Source organism: Mytilus galloprovincialis, chromosome 13 (assembly GCF_965363235.1).
Source record: "Mytilus galloprovincialis chromosome 13, xbMytGall1.hap1.1, whole genome shotgun sequence".
Classification (NCBI taxonomy): Eukaryota; Metazoa; Mollusca; class Bivalvia; order Mytilida; family Mytilidae; genus Mytilus; species Mytilus galloprovincialis.
The window spans coordinates 1,337,727-1,365,686 of NC_134850.1; the positions used below are offsets into that span (position 1 = coordinate 1,337,727).

Below are 27,960 nucleotides of genomic sequence, written 5' to 3' on the forward strand. Positions count from 1 at the left end.
GCTTTATCATGTATATATATATATATATAATAAAAGCAAAGGTCAAAATCTAGAACGTCAAATTAAGATATGACCTTGAGATCAATTTCAAGGTCATGAACTAAGGACCTCAAATCAAAAGACCATAGGTCTTAATTATATTTGGTTAATGACTTATATCACTAAACACATATTTTTAAATACAAGAGGGGAGAAAACTCCCTTTTATGTTCAACGTGCCCTTGCAATAAAAATTTATGTATTACGACATGTCGCAACTAACAATTTAGTAAAAATAATTTGTTGATATCTTATACGGTCTTTGGATATAAGTGAAAATAAGCCAAATTCAAATATTAGGCTATGACCTTGACCTTTGACCTTGACCTAATTTTCATTTTTTTGGACCAAGGACCTCAAATCAACAGATCCTAGGTCTCTATCACTTATGGTTTATAAGATAGAAATGCATATCACTTATATCAGCTGCATAAGGGGAAATAACTCTCATATGGAGCGGTCATATTGCTTCGGTCCAAATAGGACAAATCATGCAAAGGATATAACGAGCAATTTTGTAAAATAAATTTGTCGTTATCTTTTACGGTTGCGAAGGAGTTGTGAGCACAAGGAAAACAGTGTTAGGGGAGATAACTCCTACAAAGAAAAGTATTCGGTTACGCAGGGTAAATTTTAAAAGCGCATAAACTATTCGATATCATATACCAATTATCAAAGCGACATATTGCGAAACAAATGTGTATCGCAAGAACAAAATTAGGCGGAAGAAAAAAAAATAATCAGAAGAAAAACAATAGGTCTTTCCACAGAAAAGTGGAAAGACCTAATAAATATAAATCAATTGCTTTTAAAAAGCAATTGGAGGCGGTCTTTTCCCCTTTGAAATTGATTGGATGGGGGGGGGGTTTGTTTGTTTGTTTGTTTGTTTGTTTGTTTGTTTGTTTCTGTATGGGGTCTATATCATTGTTACCGGAGGGGTTCCATGTTTAGTTTGGAAAGTTTTTATTTTATTTTAGGTACAGCGCGCGCGCCAGATTGAGGAGACATCACGTGACGCGGGTTTATAATAACGAAAACTTAGTCTTTTTATTTCTCTTTAGGTGGGGACGTTGAACAGACAACATGTATAGAGACAGAATGTACACAATGTAATTTCTTTTGACATTGTAGGAAATTGACATTTTGATCACAGTTCACCAGCAGTGCATGTTTTGGATTTAATTGATCCGGTGTAACTTTAATACACATTTAAGGATTATTTTCTGATAATGTACATTTTTCAGCACCTGTTTGTAACACAGATTAGTATTTCAATCTAGGAGCGGACATTTTATTGTAGGATGTCACTGAGATTTACGGACCTAGCAAGCAATTTTTACGACATTACCACTTTTTTTCTCTAGGAAAAGTCTTGAGAGATATCTGCACCACATTGTTTTATGAACCTTTAGTACATGTATGCCCTGCTGACTGCAAATTTTGGGGTCGATTGGACTTGTAGTTTCAGAGTACATGTGGATTTTTTTTTGAGAAGAGATGTAAGAAAAATATTAAAATTCAAAATCTTGAATAATTGAGAGTTTTTTCTTTCCATATTGTTTTAAATCTACTGTAATAAATAAACTGTCATACATATTGATTGATTGATTGATTGATTGGTTGGTTGGATAAACATGTTGATTGGTTGATTAAACACGTTGGTTGGTTGGTTAAACACGTTGGATAGGGTTTCTTGAAACAAGCGGAAAAGAAACAAATGAGTTCTTGCACTCCATATTAAACACATGAGACGGAAACATGCACTGATTGATTGATTGATTGATTCGTTGGTTGGTTGGTTGGTTGGTTGGTTGGTTGGTTAAACACGTTGATTGGTTGATTAAACATGTTGGTTGGTTGGTTGGTTAAACACGTTAGATAGGTTTCCTAAAACAAGCGAGAAAGAAACGCATGAGATCCTGAACCCCATATTAAACACATGAGACGTAAACATGCACTGATTGATTGATTGATTGGTTAAACACGTTGATTGGTTGATCAAACACGTTGGTTGATTGGTTAAACACGTGGGTTAGGTTGAAACAAGCGAGAAAGAAACAAATGCGATCTTGGATTCCATATTAAACACATGAGACGGAAACATGCATGCCTGCACTGATTGATTGATTGATTGATTGATTGAGTGGTTGGTTGGTTGGTTGGTTGGTTGGAATTTAAACACACATAAAACTCTTTAAATAGTGCCAAAATAACATAATTTGCCTCTTAGTACATGACCTTGACCTTTGACCTTTGGACCTTCGTCAAGGTCATTGCTCCACAATGTCATTGCAAAAGACCCTATGGGTCAAGGACCTTTTGTTTAAGAGTTTTGCCTAATAATGGCTTTTTATAAACCATAAATGGGGGTTATGTCCCTTACATAATGGTAAAACCAATACAGTCATAACGTAGCTCACTACTTAAATTTTCTGTATCTATAACCATTCCAAAGTTATAGGGAAACCAAAAACAAATAAAAATCTAAAATACGACCTTGACCTTTGACCTTTACCTAATTTTCATTTTTTTGGACCAAGGACCTCAAATCAAAAGATCCTAGGTCTCTATCACTTATGGTGTTCCAGTTTAAAATACATTTCAAAATTTCAAATACAAAAAGGGAAATAACTCTCATATGGAGCGTTCATATTGCTTCGGTCGAAATTGAATAAATCATGCGAAGGATATAACGAGCAATTTTATAAAATAAATTTGTCGTAATCTTTTACGGTTGCGAAGGAGTTGTGATCACAACTAAAACAGTGTTTGGGGAGATAACTCCTACAAAGAAAAGTATTCGGTTACGCAGGGTAAATTTTAAAAGCGCATAAACTGTTCGATATCATATACCAAATCTCTAAGCGACATATTGCGAAACAAATGTTTATCGCAAGAACAAAATTTGGCGGAAGAAAAAAAAATAATCAGAAGAAAAACAATAGTTCTTTCCACAGAAAAGTGGAAAGACCTAATAATAATAATAATAATAATAATAATAATAATAATAAACAGAAGAAATACAGTAAGGTCTTTCCCTTTTGAAAAAGGAAAGACCTTAATTGGAAACACAGAAATGTTGTAGATATATTTACCTGTATACTTCTTATGTTTCAGCCTATTTTTAAGTCATTCTGAATAGTTAACACACTCACAATATTATAATTATTCCAACGCATTTACTTATTAAATCGTTGAAGACTTTGTTTAATATAATGTAAATATTATAATATGTGTTATAATATGTGTTATATTACAATTGCATTAACGTTGAAGATAAACAAACAAACAAACAAACAAAAAAACGATTTTGAAAATAAAATCAGATAAATGTTTAGAAGGATAAGGTTCTTACTAAAAAAAAACAGTTACCAGGTGGGCTGGAAATAATTAAATCATTACAATTTCCAAAGGAATTTTAAGGAAGCTGGCTTGTCATATTTTAGATTTTTTGTCAGATTTTCGGAATCCTCTGGTTTTATCCATTTGAATGCTTTGCGCGGTGACCTCCATTTTTCTTTTTGTAAATCTTTTACATGTATAATGATAAGTCATCTGTAAATGTCTTATAAAATTTTAATTATTTTTTAATAGTTTTTGAGAACTTAAACTTGTCAATGATAAAGCTATGAAAAGTCAAGAGAGGATATTTTCCCGCCAAAATTTCAATGGCTAATATCTCGAAAACAAGCACGGTGACCTATATATTTTTTTTGCTTTTTGGATTCCATTATTAGTCCCCTATCAATATAAACTAGTGTCTTGAAAAGTTAATTATTTACCGAGAAGCGAGCTCCCTTAACAGGTCAGTGAATACTTCAAACAAAACAGGACTATGAGTCTATCCTATCCAAAAGGCATGTTACTTTGTTATTGCAAATCCGTTGATATATTATTACGTGACATATTATAACCTTTTACAAGTAATTTGTTATTTTATCATGTCAAGTGCAATCTTCATACCATCATTTTATACTAACATCAAACGAACTTCAATTTTACATGATTAGATTAACTATATATTAAGTGCTGAACAATGCTTAAGTTATTCAAATTAAATTATATTTGTTTAACGATATCATAAACTCCATCAGGGGATCAATGTGCGTTATACTAAATCAGCTGGTACGTGCAAAATCGTGGGATAGGTGATAATAAAATGAAACTTTGCACAGTTTTTAACATATGTTTAATAATAATTTGAAGCTATGGACCCAATTAGAGACTTCCAACATGGTGTACGTCTAAATTACACAACCATGTTTAAAAACAACCCACACAACTTTTCTAAAAGTAAATGAAATATAAATATCTTATCTAGTAAGTCAATCTGTTGCATTTAGATTTTTTTTAATATCGAGAATTTTCGAAATGGCAGCAAAAAAGAGAAAACGAAAAACGGCTTTTCTGATATTTTTTAATACATCAAATTTTAATGCGAAGAATTCTAAGGATTTCGTTTCTATCATATAAAATTGCTGTAATTACATCAAAGGTAGCATGTACAAATTTTGTGGTAGTTCATGTTGATCGACATTAATTTAACTCCCATTTTGTGATGTAAATATTGTTGTTTGCCTTTGGTCATGTTTCATTTTTGGCATGACTTTGGCAGTTTGTCGTTTACTTGTAAATTTAAACATCCATTCTGTATCTTTCGACTTTCTTTTAAAAAATTACAAAGTCACCCATTAAAATATTCTTATCTATTAAATAGTGTTTTTATGTTGTAATTTGACATTTGTTTTTGTTGCAATTCAGTGTTTCTATTGTTTAGTTGTTTCTTAGAATAACTGATGTGTTCCCTCTGATTTAAAGTGTAACATGGATTTGTTGTCCACACATTATTTGTGAATTCTGAACAGAGGTATACTATTGTTGCCTTTATTTATTCATTCCCCAGAAACCCTCATTTCAAATCAAACGTGTAATTTTAGTAAATTTTAAGAAACTTTGTATACAGTTGTAAATTGTGATTCTTAAGGTTTGAGTTATCAACCTGCTATTGTAATAGTAGCTATATGCATAGATACTGGACATACTAATCAATTTAATTATACAACAGCACACAGGCAGGAGTCACTTTTGTGACTATAACTGCTGACCCTTCTGGAGCAGCTAAGTTTAATACTGGTTTAAAAAAAAAAGATACTAGTGTAAAACAATTCAAACAGGAAAACCCACGGTCTAACCCAGCTATTTAACTGATTCATCCTTTACACATCACTGGATTTCCAATACTTGAAAATCTATCCAGCTGATATTTATAAAGTGTTTTTTTCTTTCAATTTCATAGAAATATGAGTGTCATAACTTTCATTGACTGTTTTAAGGCATACTCAAAATTAATACGAAAAAAGATATAGCAAAACATTTGATTTTCTAGATGTCAGCCTTCTAAGATGCATTTAAATTCCTTTGTAACAAAGCAGCTCGTTGTTCCCTAATGATATTGATTCTAATTAAGACATTATAACATTTAGTTTTATATAGCAGAGACTAAATATTTGACCACCTTGAGAACAAATCTGTGTTCAGTCACTTTTCTATAAGTTTTAACAAATTTGGGAGTAATAAATGTATTGGTAAATTTCAAACAAGATGTTTTTACATATAAGGCAACTACAAGTATTTTTAAAATTTATTTTAAGGATAAACCATCAAATAGGTGTAAAAAAGAGTTTATATTCATTATTATAAATATTCGATTGTGTTATAATTTAGAAAAAAAAATCCATAATAAGTCATAATCATTTAAAGAGGTTATAACTAAGCCGAAAACCAAAGCAATTGAAACATTATTTTTGTTTTTCCATATAATACTAGTGATAACTGTCTGAATTTGATGTTATTCCTGTTATAAATACCAAGTTAAGTGTTTGAATATACGGAAAAGTTGTTTCAATTTTCAAATACGTCTAACAGATTAAGGTGGTGAAACAAATGTGAACGCTATTACTCAATTATTTCACCTTATACACCACGTTATTGAAAAACAAATCATTTTAGTTTTTCTCCCCAAATAACCCAAACTGAATAATCATAAGAATGGATGACAAATGCGACTATGTATGTATCCTATAGGACACAGAGGTATGATGAATAGTTTATTGTGGAAAAAAGAGATGCGACACACAAAATAAGGTCTTCTCGTGTATTAGTATATATACGCCAGACGCGCGTTTCGTCTACACAAGACTCATCAGTTACGCCCAGATCAAAATAGCTAAAAAGCCAAACAAGAACAAAGTTGAAGAGGACTGAGGATCCAAAATTCCAAAACAATGTGAGCCAAATCCAGCTTAGGCTATCTATTCCTGGGATAGGAAAATCCTTATTATTTGGTAAAATTCATAGTTTTGTAAACATGAAATTTATACATATGACACATCAATGACGCCCAGATCAAAATAGCTATAAAGCCAAACAAGTACAAAGTTGAAGAGGATTGAGGACCCAAAATTCCAAAAAAATGTGTGCAAAATACAGGTAAGATAATTTATTCCTGGGATAAGAAAATCCTTAGTTTTTCGTAAAATTCATAGTTTTTTAAACAGGAAATCTATAAAAATGACCGTATAATTGATATTCTGGTCAACACCAAAGTGCTCATTACTGGGTTGGTGATAGCCTATGGGAACGAAAAGTCTACCAGCAGTGGTATCGACCCAGTGGTGTAAATTATTATCAAAGGTACCAGGATGATAATTGAATACACCAGACGTGCGTTTCGTCTACACATTTTTTATCAGTGCCGCCCAGATCAAAATAGCTATAACGTCAAACAAGTACAAAGTTGAAGAGCATTGAGAACCCAAAATTCTAAAAGAAATTGTGCAAAATACAGCTAAGGTTATCTATTCCTGGGATAAGAAAATCCTTATTTTTTTTCGTAAAATTTATAGTTTAGTAAACAGAAAATTTATAAAAATGACCATACAATTGATATTCATGTCAATACCGAAGGGCTAACTACTTGGCTGGTGATATCCTCGGGGAATAAACGTCCAACAGCAGTGGCATCGTCCCAGTGGTGTAAATTGTTATCAAAGGTACCAGGATTATGATTAAATACGGCAGACACGCGTTTCGTCTACACAAGACTCATCAGTGACGCCCAGATCAAAATAGCTATAAAGCCAAAAAAGTAAAAATCGGAAGAGGATTGAAGACCCAAAAATAACAAAATAAATTCTGCAAAATACAGCTTTGGTAATCTATTCCTGGGATAAGAAAATCCTTAGTTTTTCGTAAAATTCATAGTTTTGTTAACCGGAAATTTTAAATTTAGAAGAAGTAGCAAAATTAGACTGACTAGAAACTTAAATGTCCAAATACCAGTAAATGTAGGTTACAGTTTAACATGTTTAAACAAAACTTTTCCCCTTTCCGTCAGCTGAGAATTCAAGAATTAAATAATTTAAAAAAAACATGTCAAATAAAAGATAAACGTCATACACTATTGCGATATTTTACGCAAGCAGTGTATGAAAATTTTGAGCGAATTAAGCTAACATTTGACTCTCATTGGAAAAAAAAACGGAAAAAGAGAGGGGGAGGGGGGTTTAAATAAATTACAAATAAACATGCTTGATTCTTTATTGGCTGGAAAACTACAGGATGTTCCCACTATTCCCTTATTTGCCGGTTAAAAGTAATAAAAATCATATGTTTACTCCAAAATATATGAATTCAATATATATGAATTCAATATCAATATAAATGTCAGATATTTTATTGTAATTTAGGAAGATAAAATAAAGAGGAACAATGATGCAAAATAAATGCAAATCATACTTGTTGTTGTTATTGCTTTTGGTAGGCGGCTTACTTATGTAGTAATTGCGCCTTAAATTCATATAACACAAATATTATGTAAATATGCTTTCAGTCCTTAATCTATTTTTAGTATAACACAAATTTGGCGAGTAATTATACATAATAAAACTGACTAAATCTAATATTTGTTTGCAACAAAACTTGAAATTAAGAGCAGTGTATTACTTTATGATTTATTAACAACACTCAGTTATTAATAATCTTTTTTTTTTAATTATTGATCTTTTTGGTGCTCAAACTACAGTGCATACATACATTTTTACAAGACACAAGTGAATTACATGACATGTGTTGCATTGTTATACTATTGACATTATGCAAATAAGACATTGTAAAAATTTACAAGTTAGTGGTGTGAATACTCAGTATATGATACGTCTTAAGAATACTTGGGAATACATTATACTATAACCATATTAAAAAATAAATTTAATTAAATAGTTTTTGTTAATAGCGTCATGAGACAAAAATTCGCCTTTATCATCTACAATATCATTGGTGAACCTTATGCCTTTTATGTACCAAGATCTGTAAAAAATACTTTTTTGATCAATTTTGATAAACGGATTGAACCAAATAAATTCCTTTTTAACATGAAATGCATTTAACGGGATGAAAATACCCTTGAAACGTATCCAAGCAGATAGCACTTCTATATAAAAAAGAGGTGTTTTCAAATTCAAAAAATTCACATCTGCTCATAAACAAGTCCTTTAAATCAAGAAGGGAAAAAATGCTTTGGAAACATGTTTCCATTTGGAGTCATGTTCTGACAGAAATCTGTTTACCCACATAATACGAAAAGATCACAGCTGTACTTCAAAATTTGGAGCGTTCAGTCCCCCCCCCCCCCTCGCTAAGAGACTTTTGAATAACTTCCGTTTTAACTTTCGGAGTACTACCATTCTATAAAAAAACCACGTTGTATTTTAATTACATAAGATTTTGGTACATGTGTAGATGAAATGACATACACAAGCGTCGATTTTTAAATATGCGTATTGTTTTGCGTTTACTTTTCTACATTGGCTAGATGTATAGGCGGAGGGTTGAGATCTCATAAACATGTTTAACCCCGCCGCATTTTTGCGCCTGTCCCAAGTCAGGAGCCTCTGGCCTTTGTTAGTCTTGTATTATTTTAATTTCAGCTTCTTGTGTACATTTTGGAAATAAGTATGGCGTTCATTATCACTGAACTAATATATATTTGTTTGGGGGTAAGCTGAGGAACGCCTCCGGGTGCGGGAATTTCTCGCTACATTGAAGACCTGTTGGTGACCTTCTGCTGTTGTTTTTTTTTTTTCTATGGTCGGGTTGTTGTCTCTTTGACATATTCCCTATTTCCATTTTCAATTTTATTCGATATTGCAAGTGATTTAAGAATTACAATTTTTCCGATCAAGGAAAGGTTTCTGATCCTCCATAGTTTGATTATTGATTCCATTTTTTGTATGCATGTATCTAAATTAGAACAAACCATTCTTCAAAAGCATTACATTTTAAACCTAAGGTTTTAAAACCATCTGTCCATTTTATAGGAAGGGAACCTTCTTTGTTGAACTTATTTCTTCCAATCCATGTTGCTTCGGTTTTAGAAAAATGTACTGTTAATCCTGAACACTTCTCAAAACCGTTAAAGGAATCTAATAACATTTGCGCGGAGAATACATCTTTCAAAAAACAAGTTGTATCATCAGCCAACTGTGACATTTTGATTTCAGTATACCCAATTTTTATACCAGATATCTGGTTGTTCTTATGAATACTTATTGCCAGCAGTTCAACGGGCAGAATAAATAAAAAAAAGGAGACAAAGGACACCCTTGTCGAACACCTCTCTCAATTGTGAATGGACTAGAACTAAATCCATTATTAACGACAAGACTACATATATTTGAATATAAAGTTAAGACCCATTTCCGGAAATTGCTACCAAAATTAAAACAAACCAATGTTTTTTTAATAAATTTCCATTCTAGCGTAACAGACGCCTTTTCGAAATCGACCAGTGATATAAGCCCTGGGTAATTCTTTAAAGTATTTAACAATATAATATCACAACGAGTCGTAGATTTTCACCAATGTATCTACCAGCCACATATCCCGTTTGGTCCGGATCTATAAGCTTTGGAAGAAATAATTTCATTCTTTCCTCAATAACTTTGGCTAATAATGTATAATCAAAATTTAAGACACAGAGGGGACGCCAGTTCGACAATATTGTTATATCTTTATCTTTCTTTGGAATAAGAGTAAGAATACCCCGGCTTTGGTCTATTGGGGGGGGTCCGGTTTCGAAGGAATATTCATACCTTTCAAACACATATTTTTTTATATCAATCCAGAAAAATTTGTAAATCTCAGCAGTAAGCCCGTCTGTACCAGGGCTTTTATTATTTTTAAATGTTTTAAAAACTTTAACGCATTCACATTCTGAAATATCTGCATCGCCTATATCCTTTTCCAGATCTGTACGCTCAGGAATAAAATTTAAGTCAAAAAAATTAGAATCACCTGAATATTTATCAGGGTCTTCTTTAGATGCGTATAAATTTACATAGAAATGTCTCTCTTCGTTTGGAATTTTTTCTTGTGACACAATTTCAATGTCGTTTACAACTAATTTGTTTATACATTTATTTTTATAATTGCGTTTTACTAATGATAAGAAATATTTTGAATTTCCTTTATTGCCTTCACAGTGCTCGGCGTGTGATCGTATAATAGCCCCCTTGTTTGGTTATTTACTATTTGCTCTCAATCTTCTTTAACAGTGGCTAATTCAATCAAAAGATTATGTATATCTTTATCTAAATATGTACCATAGAGAGTTTTCTGAACTTCGTCTTGTCGTTTTTTTAAATTGGGCTCTCTTTCCCGTAATTTAATGTTTTTATATTTCGAATATTTGACGGTTGCGCCTCTTATTTCACTTTTTATGGTATCCCATTTCAATTTGTTATTTTCTAAATTGTGATCTTTATTATTTCATTCTGATAAAGTATTTTTTACTATATCCGCATAAGTTATTAATAATCAGTTTCTATTATTAAAAACTTTAATTGGACAAAAGAGTAGCAATATTTAAAGTTTTTTTAAGGGATAGATTCTCAATATCCCACTATTTACCTCATACATGTTGCTGGTCTCTTAGTTACTAGTTGTGTTATCGAAAAACAATTTAATAAATATAAGGAATCAATAAAATTCTTGCAAAATACCATTGAATGATAGTGTCTGTTCATGCGTTTATGTAAGCCTTTTTTTATGAAGACGTTTGATGAACAGATATAAAAAAACAACAATTGCAGATTTTCAATTTGTCACATAGTATAATATATGATTAATATAGAATGCCAAGTACAGAGGTGTTCTTGTAGAGTTGAAAAAAGGGCATCTGGATTGATCTAAAATTTCAACATAAAAAATTATCGGGAAATAACAACGTTTATTGTCTCTTTTTTTATATAAGTGTAGCGTAGTCGGTTTTTTATGGATTCTTGTTTGTCGATGTGTTATTTTGAGGTAGCGTAAATTACGTAAAATCCATGTTAAAATGGCACAAAGAAAACAAACCACAACGCAAAGTCTCAATTTAAATCACAATGTAAATGTATAATATCAGTTCAACATAATATAACAGTCGAACAATAATCCTTATTCAATAACACAATATCACTCTCATATAGAAATGTAATAATTAATAATACTGACAAACTAAAATCGCTACAGAAGGTTAACTTCTCCCCATATCAAATAGTTAAAATCGAAGTATGTTAAAGCTTTGAATTGTTTAAACGTTATGGGTAGCTCTGACTGGGCTGATGATCTCAAATGTTAATAAATGTATATAGATGTCCCGTTTGGTCTAAACTAGTTAATGGTTTCATATAGTATAGCTCCGAAAGAGAATCAACGATCGAATTTGTCAAGGCTGTGCATTACCAAAGTTTCGTCTATGTCTTGCTACCTTTATAACCACGCAAATAAAAAGTCTGTATGTAGAATCTGACTATCCTTCACTCTCTCCTTTAAGTCTGATCTCGCATATACCGTCACGCTAAAGGCATTTGAAGGCAATCAATTATTAAAATGTTGCCAATCCCTTTCATGAAGATATTATGGAGAAAAATTAACATGAAAACAAGATTATTCCATTAGAAATTCGTTTACAACCACATTTAAATACGTGGCGGCATTTTGTGTAAAGTTATGGTTGTTAATCTGATACTGATGTACATGAAAAAAACTTGTTTAAATAATTTTTTATTTACATTGTGTCTAAGATCAATTTTTTGTTCGTTCAGTGCATGTATACTTTTTGTGAATATGTATTTTGATTGTGTTAAGCCATTTCACACCGAAAAGTAAGCTCTAAAGGGCCCAAAAATTACTAGTGCAAATTCCTTAAAACAGGGAAGCCAACTGTCTAATCTGCATAAAGAACGAAAAACCCTTACGAGCTACATCAACAAACGACAATGATACCTTACGATTTCAAATATACAACTTAATGTGTTTGGATTGAGAGTTGTGTTATTGGCACTCACACCACATCTTTCTATATCTAATTAAATGTATCGACTTTTCAGATATCTTGAGAACACATTTTATAAAATGGATGATTTATTCAACAATATTCCAATCTAAATAAAATTAACAATTTTAAGAACATTTATAACATATTCCAAAATATAAATATGTTATATGAGTGCAAAATGATTTAAAAATGTTGTCACTGAAACATCTAGGTATATTGTATGTGCAAATATAGATGCGCTTAAAATCAAAGGTTTAGTAAATTGAAAGACCTGATTTTTGAAACTGGCTTGTTTAAAAGATAATATATTCTCGTCGATATATCATGGATCCGTTTTGTGGCGATGCGGCGTCAAGTAAACGCCATTCAATCAAAAAGTTAATTAATATAATGTGATCGTTTTAGGTGGCAAATTTAAGAATTGAAGAAACAATTTGATGGACATCTTAATCTTACTGACTGTCTTTCAGGTATGTATAATATAAAACTGAAACATTTTATTATAGAGCGTTTTTCTTACTTTCCCGTTTCATTCCTTCCTAATAAGTACCGGTAAGTTTACCATGAAGTGATCGCATCAAAATAAAACTAAGCACATACGATACTTTTGGTTTAAACGTTTTGATTTACATGCCAATTTACTGTTCCATGAGCACCTAAATGGAAGAGTGTTTAAACAGTACATTTTAAAGGTAGCTTTGATTTCAAAGTACTATAATACGTTCCTGTTAGTGGTTGTCGTTTGTTGTTGTGGTTCATACGTGTTTCCCGTTTTATATATATAATAGGACATTAAATCCAATGTAGAGAATTATGACTGTTCTAAATGGGCCTTTAGAAAAAAAAAGCGTTTCAATAGAAATTAAAAAAAGATATCGTATGATTTATTGATGATGGTCATTCCCTTTACACTTTAAACTCTGAGTATGTTCAATTAATATATCCTTCAGAACTAGAATAAAGGAAACAATAGACACGGCTACCTCCGTCGCATTATTAGACTTATATCTCGATTTGGCTCGAGCGGTCATCTTAGTACTAGAACCTAAAGCAAACGAGACGATTTGATTTTGAAATAACAAATTTCAGAACCTTAGAATACCCCAACTACAATTGGAAATGGGATATACATCTCACGTATTTAAGAACCTGCAGCTGCTAATCGGACGAAATAAACGTCAATAGTGTGTGTTCTAATTATAATAGTTGATGAACCAGGTTTATTTAAAAAAAAAACCGTCTGTTTATTAAAGTATATAACAGTTGTTTTATAATCGTTTGATGTGCTGAAGCATATGATTTGGTCATTTTATAAATCACTTTCCGCTTTAAATTTTCTTTGCATTTAGTTTTTTTTTTTGCTATTTTACTTTTTGCTGATACCTGATTGTCTTTGTTTTCTATACAGTTATTAAAAGTATATGTATTACGTAATATGCTTACCAATTCTGAATCTGATGAAACTGTACTAGAATAATTCTAAGGAATGAGTCAATTAAATTGTTCGATAAATGGTATGTGTGGCCATAGTATCCTCATACACGATTTTTATTGATATATTGCGTATTTTGTTTTAATCTGAAATTGAAAGGACTGCAATAAAACGAATTTTTACCTTAAAAAACTATAAAAACAATCATGTCGTCAGCCCAAATCCCAGAAATGTTTAACACAGTCATATTCATTTACACTCATAACCTTGAAACAATTGCAGATCACTTTATAGATCAATTTACAGAATTAATTTATTACAGCACTTTTGTTATCAGGAAAGGGTATCAAAAGAAAATTCTGTTTGAACTTGTATTCTTTACTTCTATTTTGTAGATGGTATCATTAATTGGATCATACGAGTTCATCTGTCCATCGCAGGCACACTGGAATCTTCGAGCCAAATCCATGTGTAATCCGACAACAAACTATACTTGTTTATTCGACATAAACCTTCAAATAAATGTATACAGAGATAGATGTTATAGACCTAGCATTGTAGGTCCTGGTAAGTTATTTTTATAAACGTTTGTTCCATAAAGGTCATGATAGGAGAGTTTCTTTTTTCTTTTCTTTTTGAGCTTCATCAGATTGAACATGGCAAAATAAAAAACAAATCTCATATTTTCTAAACATTCAACATTAAGATGTTCGATTCATGATAAAACAGATATGTAAATAGATTAGCTTTCAGTATTAAAGATACTGAAAAACACCAGCGACATCGCGGAATCTTGACTAAATTAAAGTACATACGCCTTATCTAAAGCTTAGAATGCTAGTACTGTAATCTGATAAAGTCGTGCTGATTATAAGGTTCACAATTTTATCTGTTGTCAACATCTTTATGTTTCAGCCTGTCACTGTTTCCTTATTGTTAAAAACCAACAATTAGCAATTTTACCCCCGGTGACAGTTTTTGTTTAAAAAAAATCCCCCAAAAAAGGAAAAAAATCATCAAAAAGGGGAAGTAGAGTACACTTTTTAATGTTTAGAAGTGTTTGAGTTGACAATTCTGTCTTGAAAACGTATAAAAGAAAAATATTAGATACATCATCTCGCTTCAGATTTTATTATTCTAATATATCATGTATTTTGAGGCTGAAGGTTCAAATACACTTAAATGAAATTTTACCGTTCGAATAGATAAATACATAGGTCAAGTGAAATATCTTTCTAATGAGTCCTAACAATTGAGCTGTTGTGTTATAATCACAAAGGAGTAGGTCCGATAAGGACCGATTTTGGCCCTAAATTTCAGGTTCATCTGACGAAAGATTTTGACCACTTTTTAAACACTAAAGTGTCTATTTTATTTGATTCAATTAGTTTGTGTGAAAGATTTTAACAGATTTCGTCATTAAAAACGATCCGATTCAAGCTCAAATATGAAAGATCTACCAAATATGCCACTTTTCAGATGGTTTTTGTCAAAAATGAAAGTGGCCGCATCCGTGTTCATCCTCAACCTTTATATATGTTATGTATTATCATAAAATACAACTTACATTTTAATATTAAGGATGAACACGAATGCGGCCACTTTCGTTTTACACGAAAACCGTCTAAAATTTAACTAAAATGCTAGAATTGTGAAGATTTCAGTGATTTAGCATGACTTAATGGTACTTTTACCCGATATATGTGCATTGTATTGTCAAAAACAGCCCATATTTACGTAACAGAAGCATTCTACTGTTCAACTAATAGATAAAAGTTTACATTTTAACAATTTTGTAAAATTGCTATATTTTGGGGCCAAAAAGGGGTCTTACTCCTTTCGACTTGGTAGTAAAAGTATAATATCAAGTTTAAAAATTTAATTTTGGTGACTATTGATATGGCAAATTACAGATATAGCAGAATTTCACTTAATATATAAAAAAAGAAACGTTATCAAAGTAAATGTATTCAAACATTCATGTCCATGAATATTATTCACTTTCTTTGCAGGTTATAAATACGTCTTTCAACCTAACTTAAACAGAGCAGCATGTAGTGGTAATCGATATCAGCCTTTCATTTTTGAGACAGTTGGGTACAGTGACTGCACTTTTCAAAAATCACTTTGTAACAGCCTAGGTCAGGAGACATATGAAAATAGCAACACAAGATCAGACACAACATGTATTTGTAATACTGATAAAGGATATACTTTTGTCAGGAACTCGAATAACCAATGTTACTGCAATCCTTCAACTGACGATTGCTCCTGTTATCTTGGAATCAATTCATACAACGAAACGATTGGACTGAGAGGTAAAATGAATTTTTTGTCAGTTTTGAATCTAATCAATATTCATTTTTGATCAAAATGAATAACTTCACCTATTCAATTCGACATAGAAGCAGACACATTCATTGTTATCAATTGCTCCCCAGGTTGTCTGTTAATGACCTTTTGTCATTTATACAAAAGCAATTGAGCATTCGTCAAATTCGCACGAAGCTTTCAACAAAAATCTGAATGCAGATGAACCAATGACAATACCGTTTTTCTTTAAAAATTACATAAACTGCTTGGTATGAATGTTATAAAGTAGTTTTCGGGTTAAGTATCCTTTTCTTTTAATAAGGCTAGTCCATTGATATAACTGATTGACGTTTAGCCGCCGGGGTATGTCTATTTAAGTAGTTAGCACTTTTGTTTTCATATCAGTTAATAATGATAAATTGATACTATATACACTTAATGTTTATTGAGGAAAGCCAGTAATATGTTTTCTGTCGATGACGGAATAGCATCAACATTGTGGTGCACACTGTATAACCCACATAGCGGTTTATTTTAAAGAGAGACGAAGAGTGCATCACATTTTCTAATGTTATTTCATATAGGTAGAAAATATATCTGTCATTTCATATAACTTAATTCTTAATTCCATTTTAACCGAAGTAAACCACGATAAAACGTTGATGACGTCACGATTACATTACAAAATTATGTCTGAGAGCTGATAAACAAAAAAACTTCAGCAAATTCAGAAGACTCGTTACATCCAAAATTAAATTAGTACATGTTGAATTATTCTAAAGATTTAAACCTGATATATTTGGCCATTGTATTAAGCTCTTTGCATTTGTATTGTTCATGTGTTAGCCATAAAACAGGAATCCCGTCAGTATTTGTTGCATAGTTTAATGTAGTTTATTGAGTACTAGATTGAAATTGCAGGTTACTATTACATTAGTTCACAAGTTTGACAGACTTGTACGCGTTAGAGCTTGACATAGAGTATTAATTGTGTATACTAACTTGCTAACGCGTATTACAACTTACTGAAAAATGTTCTCCATATGTGAACCGCTTACATAAAAGAGACTTTTTTATTTTTCAGACATTAAATGCTATCATGAATTGAAAATAACAAGAAGCCCTCATTTAGGAGATATGTAAGTTTTTGATTATTTCTCAAACTGCTTTGATATGTCCATCAATTACTACACATTATTCAAAATAAATCGGTAAGTATTTTGTCTCATTAAACTCGTGTGAACATATGATCAATGTTAGTTGTCACTATGAGCAAAACAATATCGACTCCAAAGTTTGGATATGTTATACTTATACTAAAAAGAAAAGAGTTTTGCATTTATGTTAACGACGACTTATTTCAGAAACTTCAAAAACTACATTCTTTAAACCTGATATTTTGAATATTTTTTATGAAATGTATTGTACGATCTATGCTACAGTAACTATGTACTATATGCTTTTTTTACAGGTTTAATATATCACAGAAAATAGAGTTTGATAACTACAAATACAACCTAAAACATATTCCTACTAGTAAGTTTATGAGTTTGAATGTATCGCTGGTATCTTAAGTACGCGATACATAACGAATCAATCAATAATAAATTAAGTAAATCGTTGTTTTGAGATATATTTTTAGAAGTTTTAATTGTTATTCGATTAAAAGACAGTAGGAAAAAATTAAACAAAACCTTGACAGTCTGGATTTGGGAAATTAATGATAACAAATGTAACATCCGAGCTCCTTTGTTCTAACAGGGTTGATCTGAGCCGGATCACCCCTACCAGATCACCCCAGTTTGAGTTTCTTTGTTATGCATGCTTTCCTTTGTTCTGTAACATTTTGGCGGGAATGTCGAATTCACTATAAAACTTATAACTAATTGTACAGAAAAGACTATCTATCTAAATTCATGTAGAAAAAAATCCAGTGTATATGCTGGGATTCGAGCTCAAGACCTTTAGCATACCAAGCCACGACACATTTTTTTTTATCTTTATTACAAGCCACGACACATACCACTACACCAGGACGACTGGATACGAACTATCGGTAATTTAACATACTTAAAAAAGGGAGCAAGATATTTTCATAAGTGGGGTGAGTTGGCAGACCTTTATTCAGTGGGTTTTAAACCCTTTTCGTTAATAAGTGAGTTGTCAGACTGATTGTTAAATTTGATTTTACATTTTTTTTAAAGTTGGGCGAGTCGGTAAACAAGAGTGGGGCGATTTTTTTTATAAAGTGGCGATATAGTGTGGACCGATTGGCCAGTGGGGCGAGTTGACATTGTTTGATATCTACTCATCGTGTTCGGGGGTCATAAAGGGTATACATCATATAGTAATATATAAAGTATATTATAATGGTTGTGTGGCGTTCTAAACTAGATTTTGTGAACTGTAAATGTTTTTTTCGTCTAATCTAAAAACAGCTGGGGTGTAAAATAGTTATCCCATTCGGACTTGGTGTGTCAGTGTTAAATCACCCTCTGGCCTCCGGCCATCGGGGTGATCTTACACTGACACACAGCATCCTCGTGGGAAAACTATTAAGTACTAACTAATTATCGTTCGAAAATGCTAAATATGTTTTTATCGGTAATACCAAAGGAAATTTGTTGAAGTCTCTTTCCTGGCCTTAGAATTTGAAATTAAAGATATTATAAATTGATCAACAGTCATCATACAAATGTGCATAGGAAATCAGTCTTACGAACATTAACATTATTTCATTTGTATTTTTGAATTTGCTTCTGACATATTCGGATAAGGGCATCAGACGTCAAACGATTCGCTCAAAACAGCAAAATTTGCCAACATAATACAATTTTGTGATTTGTATTTATCACATGCAAACAGCTAGATAAAAAAGCTATAAAATGTATTTACAAAGCTTATCGTGAGCAAACTATCTTTTTGGTGTAAGCTGACCTTTATACATTTTGGTGTCAATATTATATTTACCTGTTGTTTTTGTTATTACAATTTAACAAAATTCAAAAAGGCTTGCAACAGTTTCTTCATTTTTAGAATTTAGGGCCAAATAATGACTATTATACTGTTTGCCTTCATTACAAATCAATGTAAACAGTATGACTGATGATTTAATACATCATCAATCAGGGCTGATATTGCAAGTTTCGACTAATATATTTAATCAGAATTTTTTTTTAGTTACTTATATAAGTAATTTTTGTTTTAAAAAACAAAAAAATTACTCAGTAGAGTTATTTTAAATTTCAATAGAAGCATGAACTAAATGTAGTTTTCATGAATTTTTACATAATTTTTAAATGAAGAATTCATTAGATTTTAAAGGAGTATAGAGATAAAGGGTTACTAAAAATAATGACAAAAATATTACTTGAATAAGTTATTTTATACATCTTTGAAATACTTAGTAATAACACTTATTTTAGGATCATATGTAATTGTTTTGGGTTACAAATTATAAATAACTTCAAATCTTAATTAATTCACAAGTTTCTATCTATTTATTTCTGTCTACCTTCAAGATTTTTGAGGAAAACGACATTTTAATAGTCCCAAGAGACCAATCTTTGACCCAAAAGCGTCAATATGAAAGATAAGTGCGTCAGAAAGGCAATTAGTGTTTCAGAAAGATTAAATTTTATATTTCATGGGAAAAATATCCAGATAACCATGAAAATTTGTTAAAGCTAGTAAAATCTGTATAGTTGGACACCTATTAAAATAATATTTAGAAAAGTTACTTATATAAGTAATTTATAAAACGTTTTCAACATTACTTGTTTAGGTAATTTTAAATGTTACTTGTTTAATTAATGCCCCTGACTGTGTAAAGTATACAAAGTAAGAGCATTGAGAATTCAAAGTGCCAAATATTTTTTTTCCAAAATTAACTAAGCTAAATGTATGTTTTCCTAGGGTAGAAAATAATTAGTACATTTGTATTTTGACCAATTTAAAGTTTTTTTTGAATTTAAGATAATGATAATTCATGTAATCACAAACGTGCTGACTAGTGTGCTGGTCAAACTTTCTGGAAGTAATTCCCGCCAGCATCGAATCATAAATACCAGGATTTAATATTTCACCAGACCCGCGTTTTGTCAAAAAGGACTCATCTATAGCGCTTAAATCAAACAAGTTAAAAAAAATGTCAAATACAGTATAAAGTTGAAGAACATTGTAAATAAAACCTTTGGCTACTCATACATATAATTGACTTAATGAATTGTTTTTTTGAATTTTCAACATATGAGGTAACTCATTTGAATAGTTCAGATATTGCATTAGATCAATTGTACAGAACATAGGTATAAATGTACGCCAGTATGAAACAATATATAAACAATTAACGTTAAAATGTCACTTAGGTGAAATAGGCAAAGACATATGATTTATGTCCGCAGTCACTATATTCCGTTTTAAATATAAATATGCATGAATTATTTGACACTAAACGTTATGCAAAAAACATTAAATCAGCCATGGAATTATTAATAATTTATTAGTTATTACTAATTAGATACATTGTTTGAATGGATATTTGGTTTTAACGATGAAAATAAAAACTAAATTAATCTTATGATATATAACAACAACAAATATGTTGAAACACTATTAAGCTGATGATGGTGGAGGTGTAAAAACTTACAAAAAACATTGGCAGATTTATCTCAATAAAATAAACCGATATTTCGACTAAGATTGTCAATCAAGTTCCATGTCGCTAACCAAACTACCTTTGTGGTATTTAAGCAAAATATTCGAAGAAATTGAAAATTATAATTACAGTCTTTTGATGGTGTAAAATCCCTACTAACACCAAACACCATTCACAATACACCCTGTGCATTTACACCATACAAGTTACCCCTTTGCATCATACAACTTACGCATTCTATCTACACAATCCAAAATTACCCATAATGCAATCTAATTTTTAAAGAAAGCATGCGACTACAACAATATTTATTTATTCAAAAAGAAAACGAATTTTCATCACAATATTGTAAATTAATGTTTAAAATTAAAAATCAGTTCATAGCAATATTTTACATAGTTTTGAAATCCAATAACCACACTTTATAAACATGTAACACAATCACATCATTTCCCATACTTCATTACACCATACACCATACACCATAGCACCATACACCTTCTACCATTCCACCTTTTGCAATACACCATTACGCCATACACGTGTTTTGGGAAGATTCCAAGAGCTGTATCACTAGAACAATTAAAGGTATATTCACTGTTAAACTTAGGCAACAGGAGTGGAATAATAATTTCGTGAATCGAATAAGAAGTGATAGATCGTGGCAAAAAATAAATGTTGAGGAAATGGCAAGCATGTAGCCCCAATAATAGCGTCATCTGGTTGTGCGTCGACATGGTAAGCGTCCCCTGTTTTGCATGCATCATCAGTGCAATCGGTTAAATTACAGATCAGAGTAAAAAAATGCCTTCTAACGAATAAAGGCTGCAAACTCATGTCTAGTGAGTTGATCAGTTAAAACATCGTTATGTCGATAATTCTTCAATGTTATCGTAAAACTCACGTTGACAGTAGTCGTTCTTTCTCTTATTTCTGGTGAGACAGTTTTTGTATTAGGAGTATCCCCTTTAAAGGAAAGCTGCATGGTATGAACATTTATGTGCGTGACGTATTAGTTCAGATACGAAAAAGACATTCGATAAAGCAGTAAGTATGTTATAATCCGTCAACCAAAGGGATCTTCAATGAAAAGTTGGAACGTACGCGATTTGGTTGCATGTCTGTTCATGTCAAAAGCCATGAATTTGTTGTATTGTTGTTTTTTCTTCAAAACTAATGTATACATAGCTCGTGCAATGTGATTTTTTGTTTATGTAACTTGATAAAAATGATGTGAAGAGTAATCGACAAGTTATAAACACAACAGAAAAAACCGAATGACTGGATACATGCAATAAAACGACGGCATTGATTTCAAATGATTCCACTCACCATCTCCATAAAATTCAATGAAAGTAGTTACCCATTCGATTTATATGTTAATTTGAACTTTTTCTTTTGCCATTTGCTTAGGGACTTTCCGTTCAGAATTGTCCTCGGAGTTCGGTATTTTTGTTGTTTTATTCTTTATTAAAAATCGACAATTGGAATTTAATTAAATGTATTATACTTTCATTAGCTTTGTATTGTATAATTTCAGATAAATATCGCATCGAAGCAGCTAAATGGGTTTTAGTGATGTCATTAGCAAACTGTAAGTACTTTAAAATATAGTATACGAACATTTTTAATATGGCCTGTACCAAGTCAGGAATATGGCCATTGTTATATTATAGTTCGTTTCTGTGTGTGTTACATTTTAACGCTGTGTCGTTTGTTTTCTCTTATTTTTGAGTTTGAATTCACATTACTATAAGATGTGTTACGGTACTTATCTATCCCAAATGCATGTATTTGGTTTTGATGTTATACCTGTTATTCTCATAGGATTTTGTCTAATGCTTAGTCCGTTTCTGTGTGTGTGTGTGTGTTACATTTTAATTTTGTGTCGTTGTTCTCCTCTTATATTTAATGCGTTTCCCTCAGTTTTAGTTTGTTACCCCGATTTTGTTTTTTGTCCATGGATTTATGAGTTTTGAACGGCGGTATACTACAGTAACTGTTGCTTTTATTTAATAAAGAACTGTTCGATTTTTTTTTTAATTCTGCTTTACTTTTTCTAAGCATATTTAGAAGAGGCTACGGGAAAGGTATTTTAAGATGTTCAAATCATGCAAAGAATCGTGCACATAATGATTAAAATGTGCAAAGTTTTAAACTTGCTATATTTTTGTAAAATTGCTATGGAGAATGTCGCACACATTTTTTTGTAGATTAGTAAAATCGTGTATTCGAACGTTGCTTATATTTCTATGTAATAAGCATTTATGATATATATAAAAAAAATAAACCACCAAAATAAATAAAAAAAGAGAAATCGGGAATATTTCAAAGAGACAACAACCCGACCAAATAGCAGACAACCGTCAAAGTCCACCAATTAGTCTTCATCGTAGCGCGAAAATTCTGAACCCGAAGTTGGTCCTCAGCTGGCCCTTAATGAAATTATGTACCGTGCATACTTTAAAAGAATACAACAATTCTCTATTTCTATGAACACTGATAAAAGGCGATTTTTAAGTATTAGATGAAATATACATTTTTTTATTGCAAATAATAATAGATAATAAAGGCTGTAGTGATCCTTCCATGTCGTCAGTAAATGTACATCACAAATAAAACCCACAAAAGCAAATATTAAAAATTACACCTTATATAAAAATTACGGATTTAGATTGTTTGGTAGCCAGCAAATTTTTCGCAAACTTCCCTTACTTCAAACGAGTTTACTTGGTTTCAATTACTGCCAGTGAATATCATGCCTTCAATTCCCCTGTATATCGTTGTATTTGCCATTTTATTACCAAATAATAATCCGGGTACTTTTGATAACTAAATATATAACTCTGTTTTACCCTCGTGTGTTTCATCCAGCCAAATTGATTCGGAACGTTATTCTGATTTTTAAGGCAACACCATAAAGCAATGCTGATTGATAATGTTAATTCAAAACACCACTGCTCGATGAAAAAGACGTCTATACAAATAAAAGATTTAATGATGGAGAGACGATCACATACAATGTTAATACCATGACAGTACATTAAGACACCACTAACGTGTATCAGGACAAATATAATTCCCGTGGTACTATGATATTCTCTTATCCTCAAAAATAGTGCATACACATGTTTATGGATTATAGCTTATCAGTACAAACAAAATATTTCCCTTCATCTTTACAGATAGTTTCAATCAAAACATATTTGGTGTATTTAAACAGATATATCATGTTATGGAGGGGTACTTCCGAAAGCTACCAGTATTAGTATGGCAGCTTTTGAAATTTCTTAGTCGTTTGACTGGTATTTTTCGCAAATACCCCACCATAACATGATATATCTGTTCAAAGTCACAGTGATTAAGACAGAGTTAAAAGTTGGTTTTATTTAATATCCGATAAACAACGATTTCTAAATGAGAAATCACTTGGATAAACCCTGCCGTTATATCCTCATTCTGTTTATATTTGAAAACAATGCTAACAGAATTATGTAACTTTTTATAACGATGTTCGTGTCCTATTTTCTGATATTTTCGAAACAAGATTTTGTTTGGAGATTTTTCGTAAAGGTATGGACTAGATGTCATACTGACACACGGTTAGATCAACAAAGGAAAATTAAAAATGACTAGTGGGGGCCTGAATTTATACTGATGTTACCACGGGTTGGTCGTTTATGCTGAATATTTTACCACGAGCAACATATCCAAGACCCCATGAATTGTTTCCATTATAAAGGGACGAGTACAACAACTTGTTTCTTTCAAAGTGCTCTATATGGAGGCAAATATTTGCCGTTCCCGTAAATAAACCAACTAATAAATTGACTTAAAAAAACGGAGCAAACTGAATCAGTGACAAAACATGATCAAACTATCAACAGTTCAATTACGTCGGAAAGCTTATTCATAAAAATCATATAACGTAGGACTATGATCGGTACTGCCCAGCAATACATTCATATCTAACCAAGGGTATGTACTCAAAGCGTTTGACGAACGTCATATTAGAACTATTCAATATACGCCCTTGTTTGTAATTATGCATGTAGTGACACAACTGATTGCCTATCGATTCTGAACATGTCTTTCAGTTGTTGTATGTATTTTTTTACTGATGAATTGGCGACGATTGCAGCGATCTATCGAAATACATAGCAGTAAGTACATTCAATATAAACATGCTTTTTTTTCTATATCATTGTTCTCTAGTTTATTTAAAAAGGAAGTAGACCACACATATCAAAAAGAATTTGGTGTGTGATAACAAATGAGCCAACTCTTCACAAGATCCAAAATGACACAGAAATTAACAACTATAGGTCATTTTTTCGGCCTACAACAATGAGCAAATACACAGAGTCATCTATAAAGGACCGCGAAAGGACACATATAAAAACAACAAGAAGTAATTGTAACAGGATGCTGTTTCGAAGTCTCCAAAACAAAGCTCCCATAACTCACATTCCTATGGTTCCATGTTCATTTGATTTGTTTAGTTGTCCCATTCAAGAATATAAATGGTTTAGGTTGGGGATCTTTACCGTTTTCAAGTTTTCAAACAATAAGGGGGTGGTGACCCCCTCAAGGACTTCCCTTAAATTTCATTTTATTTATTTTATTGTCCCCTACAAGAGTATATATGGTCTAGGGGTGGGGATCTGGTCCGTTTACAAGACAATAGCACGTTCTAAAATTGAACGGGGTGGAGTGAACCCCAGGGACTTCCATCTTGTATCATTACATTCGTTTTATCGTCCCATTCAAGAAAATATATGGTTTATGGGTGAAGATTTGGACCGTTTACAAGATAATAGCATATTCTCAAATTTAAGGGGGTGGAGATGACCCCCTAGGGATTCCCCCTTTATTTCATGTGATTTGTTTTATTGTCCTATGATCATTGTAAAGACTGTGTGTTTATCACTTAACGTTTTCAAGTTATATTCATTTGAAAATTTTCGAAAATAAAATCCCATAGGAGACTATAGTAAACCCTTCCTTGTTTAGCACCCCAAAACATCCCTTAATAGACCCCAATACACAAACGAACGATTGATGTCTCATTTAGACATACTATTCTAACATTTTATGAAACCCTAAGTAATTCTGACATGTGGTTTTGGAGAAACGCTGCGGACAAGTTCATTTTTAAAGTGGCGGAAGAAGGAAAACAAAAAGAAGAAAAAGAATAAAAATAATAAGAAATGAGCAAAAACAATTATGAGTCACCGTACCGCCTTACAAATGAACATAACCAATGTTCTGCATGGTGTTATTTGAAATGGCTTTTCAAATTGTTTTAATTCGTGCGCCATTATTGATTCTGACACAAACGTTTGTTATCTTTATTGAGTTCTGTTTTTATAAATTGTGTGGATGTCTCTGGTGTGTTACGTTTCGGTGTTATGTCGTTGTTCTCCTCTTATATTTAATGCGTTTCCTCCGATTTTGTTTTTTGTCCCTGGATTGATGAGTTTTGAACAGCGGTATACTACTGTTGCCTTTATTTAAACCCTACTGATGTATCTGTGGTTCGAAACATTATACAACTGCCACAACTTTTAGAAAGACTGTTATGAATAGTATTTGACTTATTGTTGATAGTAGTATTTGATGTTTTTTACAACCCAGAAAGTGTTGGGACAGATTTGACAGTCTTCTTCAGTCTTCAACAAACTAACCAAGCGTACAATGACTGTTACTGGTATGGACAGTTGTTTTTTCGTCCAGTAGTTGAAATTGTCTATGACTGACCATACTGTAAATATGTTGTGTGAAAGATGCAAGTTTGTACAAATTATAAATTTTACAGGGTTGTTGGTACTGCATGAGAGCTTACTGGACAAACAAGGACGACAGTATAGCTGAACCCTGAATCAGAGCTAAACACGAGAATGATTTTTACACTTTTTAATTTTTTTTTTTTTTACAGCAAATTTAATGAAATTTGTGTCAGTGCCGAAAAACTGGCTAATAGAGTGGAAATAATAACAAACTACATAATTTATGGACAAACGAAAATACTTGGAACTCAAACTGATTTTGTACATTGATCAGACCTTCAGTTTCTGCTTTGAATTGTTTTACATTTGTCATTTCGGGACCTTTTATAGCTGACTATGCGGTACACTACCAACAATTTGACTAGCATTTACATGTACATTAAATGCCGCTATATAAACAGTACTTTTAGGAAACATCACTAATCAGTACATTAAATGCCACTATATAAACAGTCCTTTTAGGAAACATCACTATTCAGTACATTAAATGCCGCTATATAAACAGTACTTTAAGGAAACATCACTATTCACTACATTAAATGCCGCTATATAAACAGTACTTTTAGGAAACATCACTATTCAGTACATTAAATTCCGCTATATAAACAGTACTTTTAGGAAACATCACTATTCAGTACATTAATTTTTATATCATTTTTAATAATGTTGGGAAAAAGTTGTTTACAGTATTGAAAATTTCAGTCATTTTTCAGTACTGAAAATTTCAGTCATTTTTCAGTACTGAAAATTTCGGTCATATTTCAGTACTGAAAATTTCAGCCATTTTTCAGTACTGAAAATTTCAGCCATTTTTCAGTACTGAAAATTTTAGTCATTTTTCAGTACTGAAAATTTTAGTCATTTTCAAAGCTTAACTTTTTGTCATCTGTAAGTACTTCTGTTTATTTCATACAGAATATAGTAACACAGCTATATTGTGTACGAGGTCAATTTCATCATGGAACACTTTCTCCACAATCAGGGGTCTATTGAGGGATGAAAATAAGTTTGACATTTGTGTAACGATTTGAATAGCTATCAATTTATTAATTTAAGTTGCAGTTTAAAAATACTATTAGGTCAATGTCAGAAAAATATTTTTTTTTGTACTCGGCGCAAAAATGGGGAAGGGCTCAGTAGTACCTCGTCCTTCCCCAGTTTCTCAGCCTCATACAAAAAATATTACTGAGACTGAGAAACTGGGGAAGGACGAGATTTTACTGCGCCCTTATCTTCCCCAGTTTTATTCAGAATACCAAAAAGTTTATATCTTTATGACACTGACCTAATATTGTTTTTATACTGCAACTTAAATTAAAACATTGATTTTTAAATCGTAACTATTATATAC

The 27,960-nt window shown here is 31.7% G+C and overlaps 3 protein-coding genes across 3 annotated transcripts in view; 2 read left to right on the forward strand and 1 right to left on the reverse strand.

Annotated features, from left to right (window-relative positions):
- The window catches only part of LOC143057337 (uncharacterized), a 31,970-nt gene extending 14,233 nt beyond the window's left edge, over positions 1-17,737 (forward strand). Inside the window, exons 2-6 of the mRNA XM_076230639.1 lie at positions 12,824-12,888; positions 14,246-14,417; positions 15,863-16,168; positions 17,248-17,302; positions 17,635-17,737. Coding sequence (XP_076086754.1) covers positions 12,856-12,888; positions 14,246-14,417; positions 15,863-16,168; positions 17,248-17,302; positions 17,635-17,737 — 669 coding nt within the window. The 5' untranslated portion in view covers positions 12,824-12,855. The remainder of the gene's footprint in view (positions 1-12,823; positions 12,889-14,245; positions 14,418-15,862; positions 16,169-17,247; positions 17,303-17,634) is intronic.
- The window catches only part of LOC143056233 (solute carrier family 35 member F6-like), a 514,661-nt gene that overhangs the window by 340,391 nt on the left and 146,310 nt on the right, over positions 1-27,960 (reverse strand). The gene's annotated exons all lie outside the window — the stretch shown is intronic.
- The window catches only part of LOC143057338 (uncharacterized), a 73,307-nt gene continuing 67,690 nt past the window's right edge, over positions 22,344-27,960 (forward strand). The window contains exons 1-2 of the mRNA XM_076230640.1: positions 22,344-22,414; positions 24,918-24,983. Of these exons, the coding sequence (XP_076086755.1) occupies positions 22,399-22,414; positions 24,918-24,983 (82 nt within the window). The 5' untranslated portion in view covers positions 22,344-22,398. The remainder of the gene's footprint in view (positions 22,415-24,917; positions 24,984-27,960) is intronic.